This window comes from Oncorhynchus masou, chromosome 6 (assembly GCF_036934945.1).
Source record: "Oncorhynchus masou masou isolate Uvic2021 chromosome 6, UVic_Omas_1.1, whole genome shotgun sequence".
Taxonomy (NCBI): Eukaryota; Metazoa; Chordata; class Actinopteri; order Salmoniformes; family Salmonidae; genus Oncorhynchus; species Oncorhynchus masou.
Genome location: NC_088217.1, coordinates 42,519,745 through 42,536,734, shown reverse-complemented (window position 1 = coordinate 42,536,734; position 16,990 = coordinate 42,519,745). Strand labels below are relative to the sequence as shown.

General features: G+C 44.1%; 1 protein-coding gene across 1 annotated transcript in view; it reads left to right on the top strand.

Moving 5' to 3' along the window:
* The first annotated feature begins 242 nt into the window (after window positions 1-242).
* LOC135542078 (prickle-like protein 2) overlaps window positions 243-16,990 on the top strand; it is a 120,276-nt gene continuing 103,528 nt past the window's right edge. Inside the window, exons 1-2 of the mRNA XM_064968718.1 lie at window positions 243-430; window positions 1,186-1,271. Of these exons, the coding sequence (XP_064824790.1) occupies window positions 389-430; window positions 1,186-1,271 (128 nt within the window). The 5' untranslated portion in view covers window positions 243-388. The remainder of the gene's footprint in view (window positions 431-1,185; window positions 1,272-16,990) is intronic.

The following is a 16,990-nucleotide window of genomic DNA, read 5'->3' as shown; positions in this document are numbered from 1 at the left end:
TTCACGTATATTTTGATTATACGTAATGAATGTAGTGAATATGGATAACACTTTACTTTTACAAATGCAATTAATAAGGACAGTGTAAAGAGGTTAAGTGTTCCCTGCAATATTTTACTTTCAAGATTAACATCGTCTGTGGAATTGGCTGATTCTATTGGCTGAAAGGCAATAAGGTGGAGCTGGCACCCTCGGTCGTGTCCGGAAACCGCGCTCCTTCATTCATTAATGAAACGGGGTAACGGGATAAGACCGCGAGGGCTCTGTTTGGTTGAGGAACGTCGAGCGCCACCGTGGGGATTTGTTTACGAAAGTGCGTGGACACTCTCCAAGTGTCCCTTTTGCGTTATTGGTCCTAGTTCTCAGCCCACTGTCCTGGAAGACTGTCATGTTCACTCGCAGCTCCAAGAAGAGAGAATCCAGCAGATCGGTGAGTGATACAAATTGTAGTTTTTCCATAGGATCCCACGTTTTTGCAGAAATGTGGTACAGTACGGTTGCATGACGCGCACGCGACCACGGCGTGCTCTTTAATCCCGGTGTCCAGATACACTGTGTTGTGGTGTAAGTCTATTTAAATGAAATTTTATTTTACAGTCTGTGGACTTTGTTTCTTAATCGGTAAAGCAGTAACGTTAAATTCCTAGTCCTCTTCGCACGTCTCATTTGATCGGGAGAGAACGCATCCACCAGTACAATTCAAAGGCTCATTTAAGCAACATTATCCCGCTGATGTAAGAATAGTTGGTTTGTATTCTACGAATCTACCCCAATACGCATACTTTGTTAAGCCTTTCAGTTCACTGCACCAGACATTTCTTTCCTAAGTGTTTGCCCTCATTTGTGTTCCACACATGTACCCAGAGGCAATCGACTATTACTGAGTTCTGTATTTAGTAGTTACTCTTTAAAATAATTTGGGCCAAGTCATATATAGGCTTGATGTCATTGCAATGTCTCATTATTTCAATGTTTTTTTTAGGTTTGATTATGACTAATTATGACTGAATACTTTTTTGTCTTCTCTAAATAGTTAGACTTCTGAAGTCTTCTGTAAACCCACTCTGTCCCAATGTGAATTGTCATGTGAGAGACAGCATGTGTTTGATGAATCTAGAATAGATGAGCGATAACAGCAGGTATCATGTGACCATTAACTATATAGGTTCTTCTCTCCATCACTAGCTGAACACCCTTGATGAGCCGGAGAGAGGACAGCCGTGTAACGTGTGTGGAGACCAGTGTCCCGGCTTCACTCTGCACAAATGGAGGTAGGGTCCCTCTCTCTCCCTCTCCATCTTTGCCCTTACTGTGGCTAGTTATCCCTCCGCCCCTCCCAGACAAAAACTTCAGTCCACTTAAGTTCAAAGTTTCAGTGGTGGCAGTTGGTACTGTGGAATGCTGTTTGCTTCCTGTCTTAGAAAACGTCTTGAAGAAATTGCTCTTGAGTAGTATGAACCATGTCTCTATGCCAGTTTGATGCAGTGGACACTTCCCCCTCTGCAAGGCACTGGTCTGGAGGACGCCTTTTGAGGGTTACTGAAGCCATCCTGTTTTTGCTAAATGGACTCAGCCGTGCGTATCAGAGTCAGCAAGGCATTGTTCAGAATCTGTGTGCCCTAACTCAACAGTTTAGCCATTCATGCAATATGAGAGATTTAAGCAGACATTCTACAAACGCTCTCTACTGTTGTATTTGCTTTAGAGTGAAAGGAAAGAGCGCTGGGTAGTTTGTCTTTGATATGCCGCACATATAAGCTGTGTGAGGCTATATATTTAAGACAACATGAGTTTTCCAGAACTGTTTACAAGAGTTATTACTAAAACATGCATTGCCCTGAATATGGCAAGTGAAAGCTGCAGTGGTGTGGTTCAACCTGGTCTCGGAGCATTTCGTATTATTCTGTACGTAAGTCTGCAACACTCCATTTAGTATGATATGTTAGGTAAATCAGGGCACTCCTCAATTAGGAATACAGTTTCTAAATTGAAAGCAATTACTTTACCCCTACATCATTATTTTGTTTCCTGCAAGAAGAAGTACGAAGTCCCTCTCTGCCACCTCCACTTAAAGAGTTGTCTGTAGCAGCAATGTAAGCAGCCCTAACGAAAGCAATGCCTGGTCTGTCTAAAGGCGTCCGCATGGTTCCCAGCTGAAACAGTTCAGTGGAGTTCGTGCATACATAATGACGACATTTAGTGACGTTTTGGACTTCAAGTTTTTTTGGGGGGCTGTTCGGGCACACAAAGGGCAAGCCGAAGTTCGTAGCCTAAGTCTACCCCCCTCCGTCGGTGATTGGCCAACGGTAGGGATTCTTCAATAAAGTTTGTCATTCAACGAGAGGTGACTCATTTTTTTCATGCACATTTTTTCATTGAAAAATACTCCACCAAACATCTTAGTTAAATGTAAAATTGCGCGACCAAGATCTCTGAAGCAAAAACGTAAACATTTATGACAAATGTTTTGAGTTAAATTAATTCAGACTATTTTTAAGGAAGTGTATACTGGCTACGGCGTCTCAAAATGGACAAACAGAACTATTGCTGCTTTTTTCTCATTTTTTTTAAGTGAAGGTCTTTTTAAAGGAGTATGTGAGTAAAGTCATTCGGTTAGGTGTCAGCCGAACTGAAGCATGCTATCACCATAAGCAAATCTACAATGAGAGAGAGAGAGAGAGAGAGAGGGAGGAGGGGAGGGGCTGGCATGTTAGGCAGAGGATCATCATGATTCAGGCCTCCATTCTGTAAACCATTACGGGACAACAGTCAACCTCTGGAATGTGCCTTTAATTGCCTTTGCAGTGCCACAATAAAAGTACACTTTTTCCCGAAAAACCAACCCGACAGCGGACATTTCTTACAGACGGGTCGTGGAAACCTTGCTTTGTGTGTAGACGCTGGAACGGTATGGGGGAACCTTATGGCTACAAACATCACTGAACGCCTTTGTTCCTTCTTGGAAAGAAAATGCTCCGACCAGTCTCTTTCTCAGGAAAGCCTGTTTTCATGCCGATTGATACAGATATGTGTGTTTTATTTGGAATGTGGACTTCATCTGACCTCGGTGTTGTAGATTAGGGAATCAGAGAAGGTAGTGCGTGCATTGTGGGTTGGCTACCATATCAACCCTGCTGTTTATTAACTAAGAGTGACAAAACAACCGTTTCTATGTCAACGCAGGGACCTGCCAGACTGCCAAAATTAGACCTTGAATTGTCTCCTTGGGGGCATTATCGATGAGGATCATCGTGTGTTTGTGTGGGAGGGGATCGTGACTGTTTCAAGTTCTCTATAACAGGATGAGCTCTTTAAACAGCCACATTTTTTAAAGGTTGCTGATGTCAGACATGTAGTTGCACAGCAGGACACACTTTGATGACATGCAAAATGTGAGTCTGAATGAAAGCCAGGGAAGCTGGGAGAGCCAGAACTGGGTTGAAATCTTAGGAAAAAAGAAATAACTACAGGAAAAGGGACTGGGTTAAGTAAGCGCTGAGACCAACATCCCCCTACCATTCCCTACACTTTAACATGTGTGTATGTCTCTGAATTCTCTAAAATATTCATGTTTTTCTAAATATTCAGGAGCTTGAGTCTTCAGGAAGAGTTTTCTTCCGTTCTTCCCTTCTTCCCTGCTATATAAAGAAGCTTCCGATACGCTGGTGTCTTGGGGGTTCATGCCTACTCTTCCACTGTGGTTTTACTGTGTTTGCTGGCTCCATTCAGGTCCTACTAAAAACCCAGTCAAGTGTCATCCATTTAAAACCATTCAGGCCTACTACTGACCGTATTCGCCATCCACCACTGTTGAGCTTTCATCCAACCAATCACATTCGTTCTAAGGAAAAGTCCAATGAGAGAATTTGTCACTTTTTATGACACGATTTGTTCTCAGAAAAGCAGCTTGTGTGAACAGTAATATAATATGTAATGAGCTACTGTGAGCTTCACTATTCTAAATAAACAAGTGTCTGCCTAGTTTGTGGTATTGATTCATTGCCTCTGGCTTCAGACCAATTCAATCTACCTATCTTTTCAAGACTGGCAACATTCTGCTGAAGAGTAGCAGCATGTTACTAACCCCACTGCCGGTGTGTCAGAGAGCCAATAGTGCTGTGTAAACAGAGTTGTCAGCTCTAGGCAGGATAGGATAGGGGGAGACAGGAGTGGATTTAACTTGTGCATCGCGCTCCTTTGAATTTTTAATGCTAGCCATTGGCTTGATTGATTTTCTTTGTACTAATGAGACTCATTACAGAGCTTATTAACACAAACGGTGTGTGTGAGCCAGATATCTGATCAGCCTAATCGTGTCACTCACTTAACTCTGCACCTGTATGTTTTAAAACTTCATTCAATAACTCGCCCAATGCTCCATCGAGACATGATAGCGCACCGCTGTCAATGATGATGGTTTTTGAATGTTAACACTTGACCTGTAGTTAATAATGGGGAAGGTTTTAAGTCAAATTTCCTGTTAGTTGATTTCTGTAAAATGTCCCCATTTGCAGTAATTTCCTGTTGCCAAGCACCTTAATTTGCACTGTACAGTATGCTAGTGATGGTATTTGCAATACTGTTTGGACAAAGCCTGCTCTTGTATGCACCAAGGTCTAAATTGAAATCCAAGCTGGACTAAAAGCAAAGGAGAGGGGGTTTGGCGGGGGGGGGGGGTTGAGTTGGGCTGAAAGCCCACTGACGTCTGTCCTCACAGTAACCTGACCTGATCTGCATAACACAGGCCCACCCTGCTATTCAGCATGTTAACAAGCAGCCCAGTCAAATAAAACTGTCAGACTGGTTTGGCATATGAATGGCCCTTTAAAAGGGAGTCTCTCGGTTTAGTACTGAAGAGGCCACAGCCTATAAGGGTGGGGAGACCCTGGTGACCACCACCACACAATAGGCCTGGTGGATTTACCAGTGTTCTTCTCTGTACTAGCATGGAGATAGAGGCCAACCTTCAGTGAAAGCAGTGGAGAAGTTTACTGGTAATGGGCCCAAATCATTATCTCCTCCAGTCCACTCCCCGTGGCCTTTTGAAGTGGAAAGAAGCAACATCTGTGCCGCGTGGTAACACTCATTTGGGTCAGGAGGCAAATGAGATGTTGGGGGGGGCTTTTTATCGTGTAAATGGAATGTTTTGTCTTCGTCGTTTAAGAGGGTCCATTTTGAAAGGGCCTGTGTTTTGACAGCCCCAGAGGGTTTTTTGATAGATGACTGATGCTCAGCAATAATAGAAACCCAGAGAACTCTCTAATCCTGATATAAATCATAGTTTGACATTTACAGATCCTCTGACGGGTCCCTTCCTCTCTCTCTCTCTCTTACTCTCTCTGTTTCTGCATCCAAGGCTGGTCCAAGATCAGTTGCTTTTTTTTTGGCTTCTCTATGAGCTCGAGAGGGAGAGTCTTTTGATTGGCTGTCTTTCAATTATGGACGGTGGTCACGGAAACGGGAAGCGGGGCATATGCATGTGGTAGCCGTGTGAGAAACAGAGGGCCAATCGGACGGCTCATGATTTCAAATGGAGTGGCATTTCAAAAGTCGAGATTAGCCCGGGTTAGCTGCCTCTCAGACAGAGCTCATTGTGGAGGGATCCCTACCCAGATAACAGAGCCTGTTGTTTTAGTTTTATCCAGGGTCTCTCCCATCCAGCGCTCTCCTTTGATACTAGGTGATATTGACATATTGTGTCTGTCAGAGCAGCTCTTTATGGTCTTTCTGTGTTTGTCTACCTTGAAAGGGGAAATTATATCTGATTATACCTCTGTAGCAGATGCTGAACGCAGCTCGGGGGAGATAACTGCATGACGGATGTGTTTTGTATTCTTATATGCACTATGGTTATCTGATGACTGTGTTGTGTCTTTGTCATAGGGAGAGGGTTTTCCTATTCACCAGCCGTTGTATGGGGCATGTAAGAGGAGAAGCGGTCATAGGTGTTGGGTTGCTCTGGTCCAGTGTGGCTATTATCTCTCTTCTCAAACAGAAACTACATATCTTATGTCATTAGTATCATGTTTTTCACATTCCTACAACCCATCGACTTGCATCTTGTTCTTTAATCCTTAAGAGTCTAAGCTGGAGATCTCATTCTGCGTGGGCTGCGTCTCAATCCGCCTATGTCACCCACCCGCGTCTGCGGTGGGAGGTGGCCGAGCTACAGCGGTGTTTATCAGACCATGGAGACATCCCGAAAATCGGTCTTCTAATGAAAACGTTTGTAGTGTCCGAGCGGTTTGGCCTACATGATGGTGTTCTCTTTTTGCTCTACGACCCCCACAAGTGTCCCGGGACTCGTCTGAAGGTAACCCATACAAATTAATGGAAGTATGGAGGTAGTTTTGTGCCAGCAAAGTGAGCTCTAACTTTTAGAGGTTAAACAGCCTAATAGCTCAATTGAAGTGCTATTGATTCAAGTCTTGGCCTGTTCAGACAACAGAAGTACTCTCTCTGCCCTGACTTTGACTCACTGGAGTAGACGTAACCTCCAGTGTGCCCGTGCCAGAAAACCCACACAATTAGAGAGGCCCAGCAGTCACTTGCCAAATGGGCTCTCTTTCTCATCACGCAAAAGTGACTGCACATTCAGTGATTTGCATTTAAAGTTTATACATTCCGTGTTCAGGTGTAACTTTCCTTGTCATCTAATTATATTATACCAAGCTCAAACGAGCCATGTTCAGTTGTTTGTATTTACTGTCCCGGCAGTGAAGCGCTTCTGTTTGTCCACAGGGAGGCGAACATACTCTTCATAGATTAGATTAGACTCGAGTAGAAATCCCAAAGGGCAGTTTATTTGCAGCAAGTAGACACCAGGTATGGGTGTCCAAAATGGAACAGTCACCCAGCTTTTATCACTTGTGTGATTGTGTTATTAATTGTTGGTACTGATAGTTAGCTGCAATGACTATTTTTTTGCAACAATCAGTAGACTCCTTTTTGGCACTGAGTGTGTTCGACAGCTGACCCCTGAACAAAAGCATAGCCATCTTGTGCCAGACTAGAGGCATCTCTGTGAGTCTCCTGTGATAGTTTAAGTCTACAGCTAAGTCTGATCCCCATCTATTTTCCTGGACTGTGTTATCAGAGGTCATCCTGAACAGGTGCCAAAGCACTCTGGGTAATGGACAGAGACGGATAGGCATCAGAAAACCCCTCTTTGTCCCTGGGGAAGTGGCAGAAGTCATACTCACCAGATAGGGATGTAGTCGACCAGCTTATGCACATGATGTAGGGAGACTGGATCCAGTTGTACAGTTAAGACTGTCTTTTGTATCTATAGTCATATAATCTCCGCTATAATGATTGCATTTGTATCCACAAGCACGCATATCATTCTTTAGTTTCTGTCTCATAGACTTGACATACACATATATATATATGTATATATGATTATATATGTATGTGTGTGTGTGTGTGTGTGTGTGTGTGTGTATGTATATATATATATATATGTGTGTATATGTATATATGTATATATATACACATATGTATATGTATATATATATATACATATATATATATATATATATATGTATGTATATATATATGTGTGTGTGTGTGTGTGTGTGTGTGTGTTTTTTAATTGGAGAGAAGCTCAAGCTGATGGATATAGTTGTCTGTATGTGTGTCACTCAGCTCTTCCATGGGTGGATGCTTACCGTGGTCAAACTAACATTTGGTGCTGGTGGAGGCAGCCTTTACCTAGGGGATAGAGTTCAGCTAGAGTTTAAGGCGGGGAGTGAGAGATGGTGGGAAAGACATGGAAATAGAGGGGGAGAGTGAATCCCAATGGCTGGAGAAGTGCATTTGGTATTTTAAACATCGATTTGTGACAAACTGTCCAAGGACATTGGATAACAGTAGAAAAACATTCTTCCTCATTTTTTTAAAAAATAAAAAGGATTTTGCTTGCAACCTTGCTGTTGCTGTTTTACATCTTTGTTCCACTCTGAAATGAGGAAAATGTTCTGTTGATCAATGCACTCTCCCCCTTGATGTGAATAAACCATGGCTTTGCCTGAGAGTTCCATCCCCAGGAGTTTCCATCCATGCAGACAGCGCTCTGCCCCGGTGCTGATCTGGCCTTAATGAAGGCTTAGCATCCAAAGCTACCTTTGAACTGTCACCTGGAATAAAGGGGGGTCTCACAGCCATCACCCCCACACTGACTTTACCATTCACTACGTACTACAGCCTTCAATTCCCACCCCCACAGCTTTTAGGGTTTGCATTGTTCACTCACGTCACTTTACATATTCTTCTGTTAACATTCCTCTATGCAATTAGACTGTGGATATTCTATTATTTCTACTCATTAATTTGAATTCAGTGGAACTGCAGGTGATTGCTTTTTCGACTGTTAAACCTTCAGGAAGATATCACCATTACATCAACAAATACTGAAAAAAATATAATCACAACATTTTAGTGTTTGTCCCATGAAATCAAGAAGCTGATTAAACAGCATGATCATTACACAGGTGTACCTTCTGCTGGGGACAATAAAAGGGAGCATGCAATTGGCATGCTGACTGCAGGAATGTCCACTAGAGCTGTTGCCAGAGATTTTCATGTTAAGTTCTCTACCATAAGCCGCCTCCAACGTTGTTTTAGAGAATTTGGAAGTACATCCAATCGGCCTAACAACTGAAGACCATGTGTAATTACGCCAGCCCAGGACCTCCACATCCGGCTTCTTCACCTGTGGGATCGTCTGATACCAGCCACCCAGACAGCTGATGAAACTGTCTGTAATAAAACCCTTTTGTGGGGAAAATCTCATTCTGATTGGCTGGGCCTGGCTCCCCCGTGGGTAGGCCTGGCTCCCAAGTGGGTGGGCCTATGCCCTCCCAGGCCCACCCATGGCTGCTCCGCTGTCCAGTCATTTGAAATACATAGATTAGGGCCTAATGAATTTGATTTAAATTGACTGATTTCCTTATGAACTGTAACTCAGTAAAATCGTTGAAATTGGCCCATGTTGCGTTTTTATATTTTTGTTCAGTATATATCAGGTTCATTGCTGGACAGTTGGAGTTAGACTATATTGATGCAGAGGATTTGATATCCCACACAGTACTTTCTAGTAAAACCTCATATTAATAGAGCTATGGTTTCAGTCCACAGACGTCTGGCCCGGGCTCAGGTTCAGCCTAGCACAGTGGGATGGCAGATAGTCAGTCCCAGATTAGCAGCAGGAGACACAGTCATGATCTGTATGTCCCTTTAGGCCAGGGTCAGACATTAACACTGAAACACACACTGGATCAGATACACCAGACACACACCACACAGCTGTGGAGGTCTCTAACTCCTCACCCACCAACTTTTTTGTTAACTTGCCATGACTATACAGTATGAAAGTGACAATTCCTGGATCCTTGTTTTGTAGGCTAAGAATTAACCTCAAATTTGCGTCCTCAGTCATAAAAATGTGGTTAATTTAAGATGTATAATAAATGTATGCGTGTTTCTGAATGAATTTACTTACCACATGCCGGCTTTCAACGTATTTTATGGTCTAGAAGAAGCACAGAGCTGATACAAATGTTTCAATTGGAACTACACACATGAACTACAACTCCCAGCTTTATATGTCTCACTTTCAACAGCTAGCCCGTCTTCAAAAGAAATAGAATATTAAACACATCAATGAGTCCTCAACCCGAGCAGACACGCTCCAGCATGCTAACAAGGCTGCAGGAGTTCAAATGAGGCATTGGGGTATGAGAAAATCAATACACATATGAATATAATGTTACATGTATATATATAATCTTGAAGCCTAGTTGAGAGATTACAGGACATGACCCAGAAGTATGACGTAGAAACGTGTTCCTATCGTATTGGGCACATTCAGCAGTATGATTTATACCTTCTCAATCCCTTTCATACATCCCTTTCTCTCTCCATCTCCTTCTCTCTCCATCCCCTTCTCCCTCCATCCCCTTCTCTCTCCCTTCTCCCTCCATCCCCCTCCCCCTCTCCCTCCATCCCCCTCTCCCTCCATTCCTCCATCCCCTTCTCCCTCCATTCCTCCATCCCCTTCTCCCTCCATCCCTTCTCTCTCCATTCCTCCATCCCCTTCTCCCTCCATCCCCTTCTCTCTCCATTCCTCCATCCCCTTCTCCCTGCATTCCATCTCCCTTCTCTCAATCCCTCCCTCCTTCCCTCTCTCTATGCACCAAGGTGCAGTGTTCAGGTAGCCAGCAGACTGCAGATTGCAGTGGGACCTTCAGTTGGAGCAGTGCACCGCTTCAAAGACTCCTTTGATTTTGTACTCGCCCTTTTTTGTCTCCTCCTCCTCTCTCTCTCTCTGTTTCTCTCTCCAGTCACATGTTCCTGTATGGGGAGAGAACCCCACACCACCACCACTACCATAATAATAGAGAATGTTACTGCAGATTAGAATGTTGTATGTCATTCCAGATGAGTTGTGTGTGTGCCTTTAGGAATTTTTGGAGAGGTTTTGATGATTCTGTGTTTCTGCTCAGGAGAACTTATAAGTCCTTTAATGTGTCTGATGATGAGTTTACCGTTACATCACCCCTAGATTTCTCGTTGCTGTTCAGATTTTTCGGAGACGTATCAGCTCCAGAGTCACCAGCAGAGGTCAGTGTTGTATCTGACGGTATCGCCTGCCATTTTCAGCATCAATATGGCTAGAAGTGTTTTTCTCAGTCATTTCATAAATATAATGCATTAAAAAATCTGCTTTACAGACACCAAACATACTACATTATCTCACATCAGATGTGGTGACTACAAGACAAAACAATAAACATTTTTACACTTAGCGTTTATCCTTTTTGCGGAGAACAGTTTGAAATGTCCTATTTTCATTATTTTACTGAATCCCAGTGAAACAATATTCATTTGTTTAGCCACTAAAAATGGACTTGATGACACAGCATGCATTGTTGAGGTATTTGATTGGTTTATTGATTTAGCCAACTGCCTTTAGGAGCGTATTGATCTGTGAGCTGTTGTCCAACTCAGTATTCATCATTGCATGCACCAGGGCCAGAATTCAATCTAACCTGCTCTGTGGAAAATCCCATTGTTCCTTCTCTTTTAAAGTATGAATCACATTTGAGTGATGCAGTTAAGTCTGTTGATTAGCTAAAACTCAAATGTTCTGGTGTGAGGGTTTGATTTTTATCTGACCCAAGATGTCTTGCAAGCTGTGTTGTATCTATTCCCTCGTACCGAGGCTCTGCGTATTCTCCATCATCAGAGGAGTGGGCGAAGTGTTATTTTTATCCCAATCACATCCACAGCTCACAATGACTCAAAGCACACAGCAGAATCCATTAATGACGCAGCTCAACAACAAAACAGAAACAAAAGCTTTATTATACATTTGAGTCATTTAGCAGACACTGTTATTCAGAGTGACCTTCAGTTAACGTGTTCGTCTTAAAATGGTTAGGTTGGACAATCACATCTCAGTCATAGTAAGTACATTTTTCCTCAATAAAATAGCCATCAGCAAAGTCAGAGCTAGTAAGGGGGGAAAAAGCCAAGTGCGAGTGTTAGTTCATGATGAAGGCATGAACTAACAATGGGGGAGTTTATTTAAGACCTGCTTTTTGAAGAGGTTAGGGTTTTTGGAGATGGGCAGGGACTAAGTGGTGGCAGAACAGATTGCTTGGGTTGGGGTGTAGGGTTTGAGCATAGCCTGAAGGTAGGGAGGGACAGTTCCTCTTGCTGCTCCGTAGGCAAGTCCCATCGTCTTGTAGTGGATGCGAGCTTTTTCTGTAAGCCAGTGAAGTGTGCAGAAGAGCGGTGTGAAATGGCAGAACGTAGGAAGGTTGAACACCAGTAGAGTTGCAGCGCTCTGGATAAGTGGGGAGCCCATCCAACAGTGAGTTGCAGTTGTCCAGATGACAAGTGCCTGCACCACTTCCTGTGTGAGGTAGGGTTGTACTCTACGGATGTTGTAGAGAATGAACCTGCAGGAGTGATATGGTGTTGAAGCAGGTAGTCCTTCCCCGGGAGGAAGAGCAGCTCCGTCTTGTCGAGGTTGAACTCGAGGTGGTGGGCCGACATATCCAAACTGAGATATCTGCCAGGCACGTAGAGATGTGTGTCGCCACCTGGGTGTCAGAAGGGCGTAAGAAGAAAAGTAGTTGAGTGTCATCCACAGAGAAAGGATAGGGGAGACCATGTGAGGATATGAAGGAGCCGAGTGACTTGGTGTATAGAGAGAAGAGAGTGTACGTGGTGCAGACACAGCCTCACCACGTACCCTGGTAGGAGTGGCCTTCAAGTTAGGATGCAATCCATGTGCAGAGCCCGAGAAGCCCAGCCCTGAGAGGTGTGGAGAGGAGGATCTGATGGTTCACGGTGTCGAAGGCAGTGGATAGATCTAGGAGGAAGAGAATCGAGAGAGACAGCTTTGGCAATGCAGAGAGCCTCTGTGACACAGAGAAGAGTAGTCTCAGTTGAGTGACCCCTCTTGAAGCCTGACTGGTTAGGGTCAAGAAGATCGTTCTCAGAGCCATAGCAAGAGAGTTCATCAGAGACGGCACACAAGTGTTTTGGAAAGAAAAAAAGAAGAGATACCGGACTGTAATTTTTGACATCAGAGGAGTCGTGTGTTGGTTTCTTGAGGAGGGAAGTGACTTGGGCCATAGTGAAGTCAGAGGGGACGCAGCCAATGGTCAGGGATGAGTTGCTGAAGGAAGTGAGGAATGGGAGAAGGTCTCCAAAGATGTTCTGGAGAAGAGAAGGAGTCGAAGGCAGTGTGTCGGATGGCCAGACCTCACTAGTCATAGGATTGAATCTGGAGATGGAGGGGAGAAAGAGGTCAAGGCCTAGGGTAGTTCTGTGTGAGTGGGACTAGTGGACTCAATAGGCTGAGTGAATGAGGAGCATATGTCGTGAACCTTCTTTTCAAAGTGGTTGACAAAGTCATCTGCAGAGGGGGAGGGGTGGAGGATTAAGGACAGAGGTAGAAGCTTGAAATTTATATAAGATTTAGGAAGGGAACAGTGTGAGTCCTAGGATATAGAAAGGGAGGAGAGTAGGGTCAATAGGCAGAATCAGGAGACCGGAGGGAGAAAGATTTAGCAGAAGGCAGAGACGATAGAAGAGGAGAGAGTGGTGGGAGAGAGAGCAAAGATTGCCGGGGGGGGTTGCAGCGAGATTCGTAGGCCTCTAGTAAAGACAAGGTCAAGGTTACTGCCTTGTGAGTGGGAGGGGACTGGGATAGGGTGAGATCAAGGAGGGGAGAGAGTTGGAAAGAAATGAATCGAAGGCAGACATCAGGAGGTTGAAGTTGCCAAGTACAAAGAACGATGAGCCATCATCAGGAAATTAGCTTATCAAGGTGTGAAGCTCATTGAGGAACTCTAATGGCACCTGGTGGGTGATAGATGACAATGTTAAGCTTGAGTGGACAAGTGACAGCATGGAATTCAATTGAGGAGAAGGACACGTGAGTGAGGGAGGAAAAGGGAAAATCTCTATCTAGGAGACATTAGTATCTCCCTGTGCCACCACCATGACGACCAGATGCTCTCGGGCTATGAGAGAACTTAGTCAGATGAAGAGAGAGCAGCTGGAGTAGCAGTGTTCTCTGGGGAGATCCATGTCTCCATCAGGACCAAAAAAAGTTAATGGACTGAAGGGCAGCATAGGCCAAGATGAACTCTGTGTTCTTGACCACAGATCGTCAGTTCCAAACGCTGCCAGAGACCAGGAATTCCACATGGGTTGTGCTTGCAGGTTACACTAAATTAGAAGGGTTGCAGCCGAAGGGTAGGGGAGTGTCTGAAAAGCCTACAGGGAGAGGAGTGAACACATTGAAAACACACATAGTTGCCAACGGTACAAAAGAGCAAAATAAGATCATCTGAAAAATCACTAGGTGATAGTGGTGTGGAGACACCTCTTTCCTTCCTAGAAGAACTCAGCAGGACTGTCTTTCTTTCGGTGATTGGTTTTAGTTTTGCGACGAGACCGTCGCTGCCATTGAGAGAACAGGGGAACCTCAAGTACTAATGCTAATTGATAATTGTCTTGCAAAGTGAAGAGCACACCTCCTGGTACTAATTGCTGATTGCCTAGGAGAGGAGAAACAATTCCTCCTCAAATACTGAAAATGACACAACAGAAAGCCAAACAGACAGTTGCCAGGCTGTTGGTTTGTTTGAAACTGCGTAGAAAGTGCTGTTCCACATTAGTGACGCTACATAGGCATCCAGAGAGAGGATGGAGGTGTGAGAGTGATGCCCTATGATGTAGAACCTCCTCCTCCATGATGTCTCAGTCCCCAGTGACCCTGCAGTCTTCTCCTGGTTCACTTCAACAAATAGCAACCTACATATCCCCCATGTCACTCTCCCGGGTCGGTATAGTGATATACAGTACTAACCCTTACAATAACCTGTGATGCCATGGACTGACAGATTCTGGTCACTAGATATGACATTGTGTGAATAGTCAAAGCTAATTTGAACATTTTCAACTTCAAATTGAGTGAAAAAAGAACGCTTCCTGCTAGCTCAAACTACAAGGATATCAGGTTGAGCGATAAATCAGAGTGGCCTTAAAATGAAAGGAGACCCTCCTTGTTACTTATTTCACAAGACACAAGGCCCTAAACCTTTCAAATGTAGGGCATACTTTATGAGTTTAAACATTCTATGGGACTCTGCTACACTGGAAATACAGACAAAATGCAGGTAATTTATTTACATAACTATCAACCCCTCAACAGCCCAATAAAGCTTCTGGTTGTCATTCTGCATAGTCAATGTATTCTGTCAGATACTTGAAAACGACTCTCTCTCTACCTCACAAAGTGCTTCATTCTGACTTGCCTAGTTAAATAAAGGTTAAATAAATACAAATATTTTAGATCTTGGTGGCACTTATCTTCAGACACAACAAAAGAAGATCAAGGTAGAAGATGCAAAACATTGATATGGTTAACTGTATTCATTTCAGTTAACTCAATCCAAGTTCCTCTCTCAGCCTCGACTTTACTGCAGTACGCTATGGACTCAAACCGTGCAGCTGCACTGAGCTGTTCTCAGGCATGCAGTGTAACTAACCAGACAAGGAGGACAAAACAAGCTCAATGGAGTCGAAAGCCAATTACATTCACAAAAGAGCTGTGTTTCTCTCTCTTCTGTAGCCTTCCTTTCTTTTCACTGTTAATCTGGTTGTTGTGTAGGCCATGCCTGTTGGCTCTCTGACCATTTGTAACTCTACTAATGGTAATGGCTCTGTTATTCTAGCATGGCCAGTTGTCAAGATACCAGCCGACTCTGGTCACTCACACACATCTCCTTGGCAACCAGTCAATTTACACAAATAAACTTGGCCGTACAAGAGAGAGCATGAGTGTTGCGTTTAAATATGCAGTGCTATATGGAGCTGCTGGAGCAAGAGTTCTGGTTTCTGTATGAAGCTGCTGGAGCAAGAGTTCTGGTTTCCGTGTGGAGCTGCTGGAGCAAGAGTTCTGGTTTCTGTATGGAGCTGCTGGAGCAAGAGTTCTGGTTTCGGTATGGAGCTGCTGGAGCAAGAATTCTGGTTTCGGTATGGAGCTGCTGGAGCAAGAGTTCTGGTTTCTGTATGGAGCTGCTGGAGCAAGAGTTCTGGTTTCGGTTTGGTGCAGCTGGAGCAAGAGTTCTGGTTTCTGTATAGAGCTGCTGGAGCAAGAGTTCTGGTTTCTGTATAGAGCTGCTGGAGCAAGAGTTCTGGTTTCGGTTTGGTGCAGCTGGAGCAAGAATTCTGGTTTCGGTATGGAGCTGCTGGAGCAAGAGTTCTGGTTTCTTGTGCAATGATTCTCCTCTAGGAATGGAGGATTTAATAGGGTGATAAAGGCTTGAGCCTGATATTGGCAGGGCCCACAAACCCCACATGGTGCTCATTCTGAAATATTTTACGTGCTGCCCCCTATCTCCTTTTCTCTACCGCACACATGCACACAAACTCTTAAAAAAAACTGTTAAATCCATAAACATGGTGTAGAATAGACTTTTAAAAGTATTTTGTTTTCTTAAGTTTCAGATGGAAGACCTTTGCAGTGCCCTTAACTTCAGACGTCGTTACGTTTTGTATTTGTATTTATTGATTAAAATAAATCAATCTTTATTTAACTAGGTAAGTCAGTTAAACCCTCCCCTAACCTGGACGACGCTGGGCCAATTGTGTGCCGTCCTATGGGACCCCTGATCACAGCCGGTTGTGATACAGCCCGGGATCGAACCAGGGCCTGTAGTGACGCCTCTAGCATTGAGATGCAGTGCCTTAGACCGCTGCGCCTCTCGGGAGCACTGGTTACACTCAGCAGAGAGAGTGTGTGTGTGTGTGTTGGCCTGAGTGTCAGGGAGTTCAGCGTCTCTGGATGCTGTCCTTTGTTCTGTCTCTGATCACAGGAAGTTGGCAGTGCCTCCTCTCTCCTGTTGTGGCCCACTTCCTGTCCTCTCTTTTAAGATGCATTGATAGGCAGAGCCCTGAATGGCTGAGCAGCTACTCTTTCACCCATGAAATACAGGGCTCACTAGCAGCCTCCTGGCTATTAATACATACACAGTCACGTAAAGAGCATGGACACACACACAGTCGTGCAAAGTATGGACATACTCACACAGTGCTCAATATGTATATACAAGAGAAATACTTCTACAGTCCATTCGGGAAGTATTCAGACCCCCTTTTTCACATTTCGTTATGTTACAGCCTTATTCTAGAACCTACACACAATACCCCATAATGACAAAGCAATACAAATGGAAATATCACATTTACGTAAGTACTCAGACCCTTTACTCAGTACTTTGTTGAAGCTCCTTTGGCAGCGATTACAGCCTTGAATCATCTTGGGTATGACGCTACAAACAAGACTCACCTCTATTTGGGGAGTTTATTCCATTCTTCCCTACAGATCTTCTCAAGCTCTGTCAGGTTGGATGGGGAGCTATTTTCAGGTCTCTCCAGAGATGTTCGATCGGGGTGTTAAAGT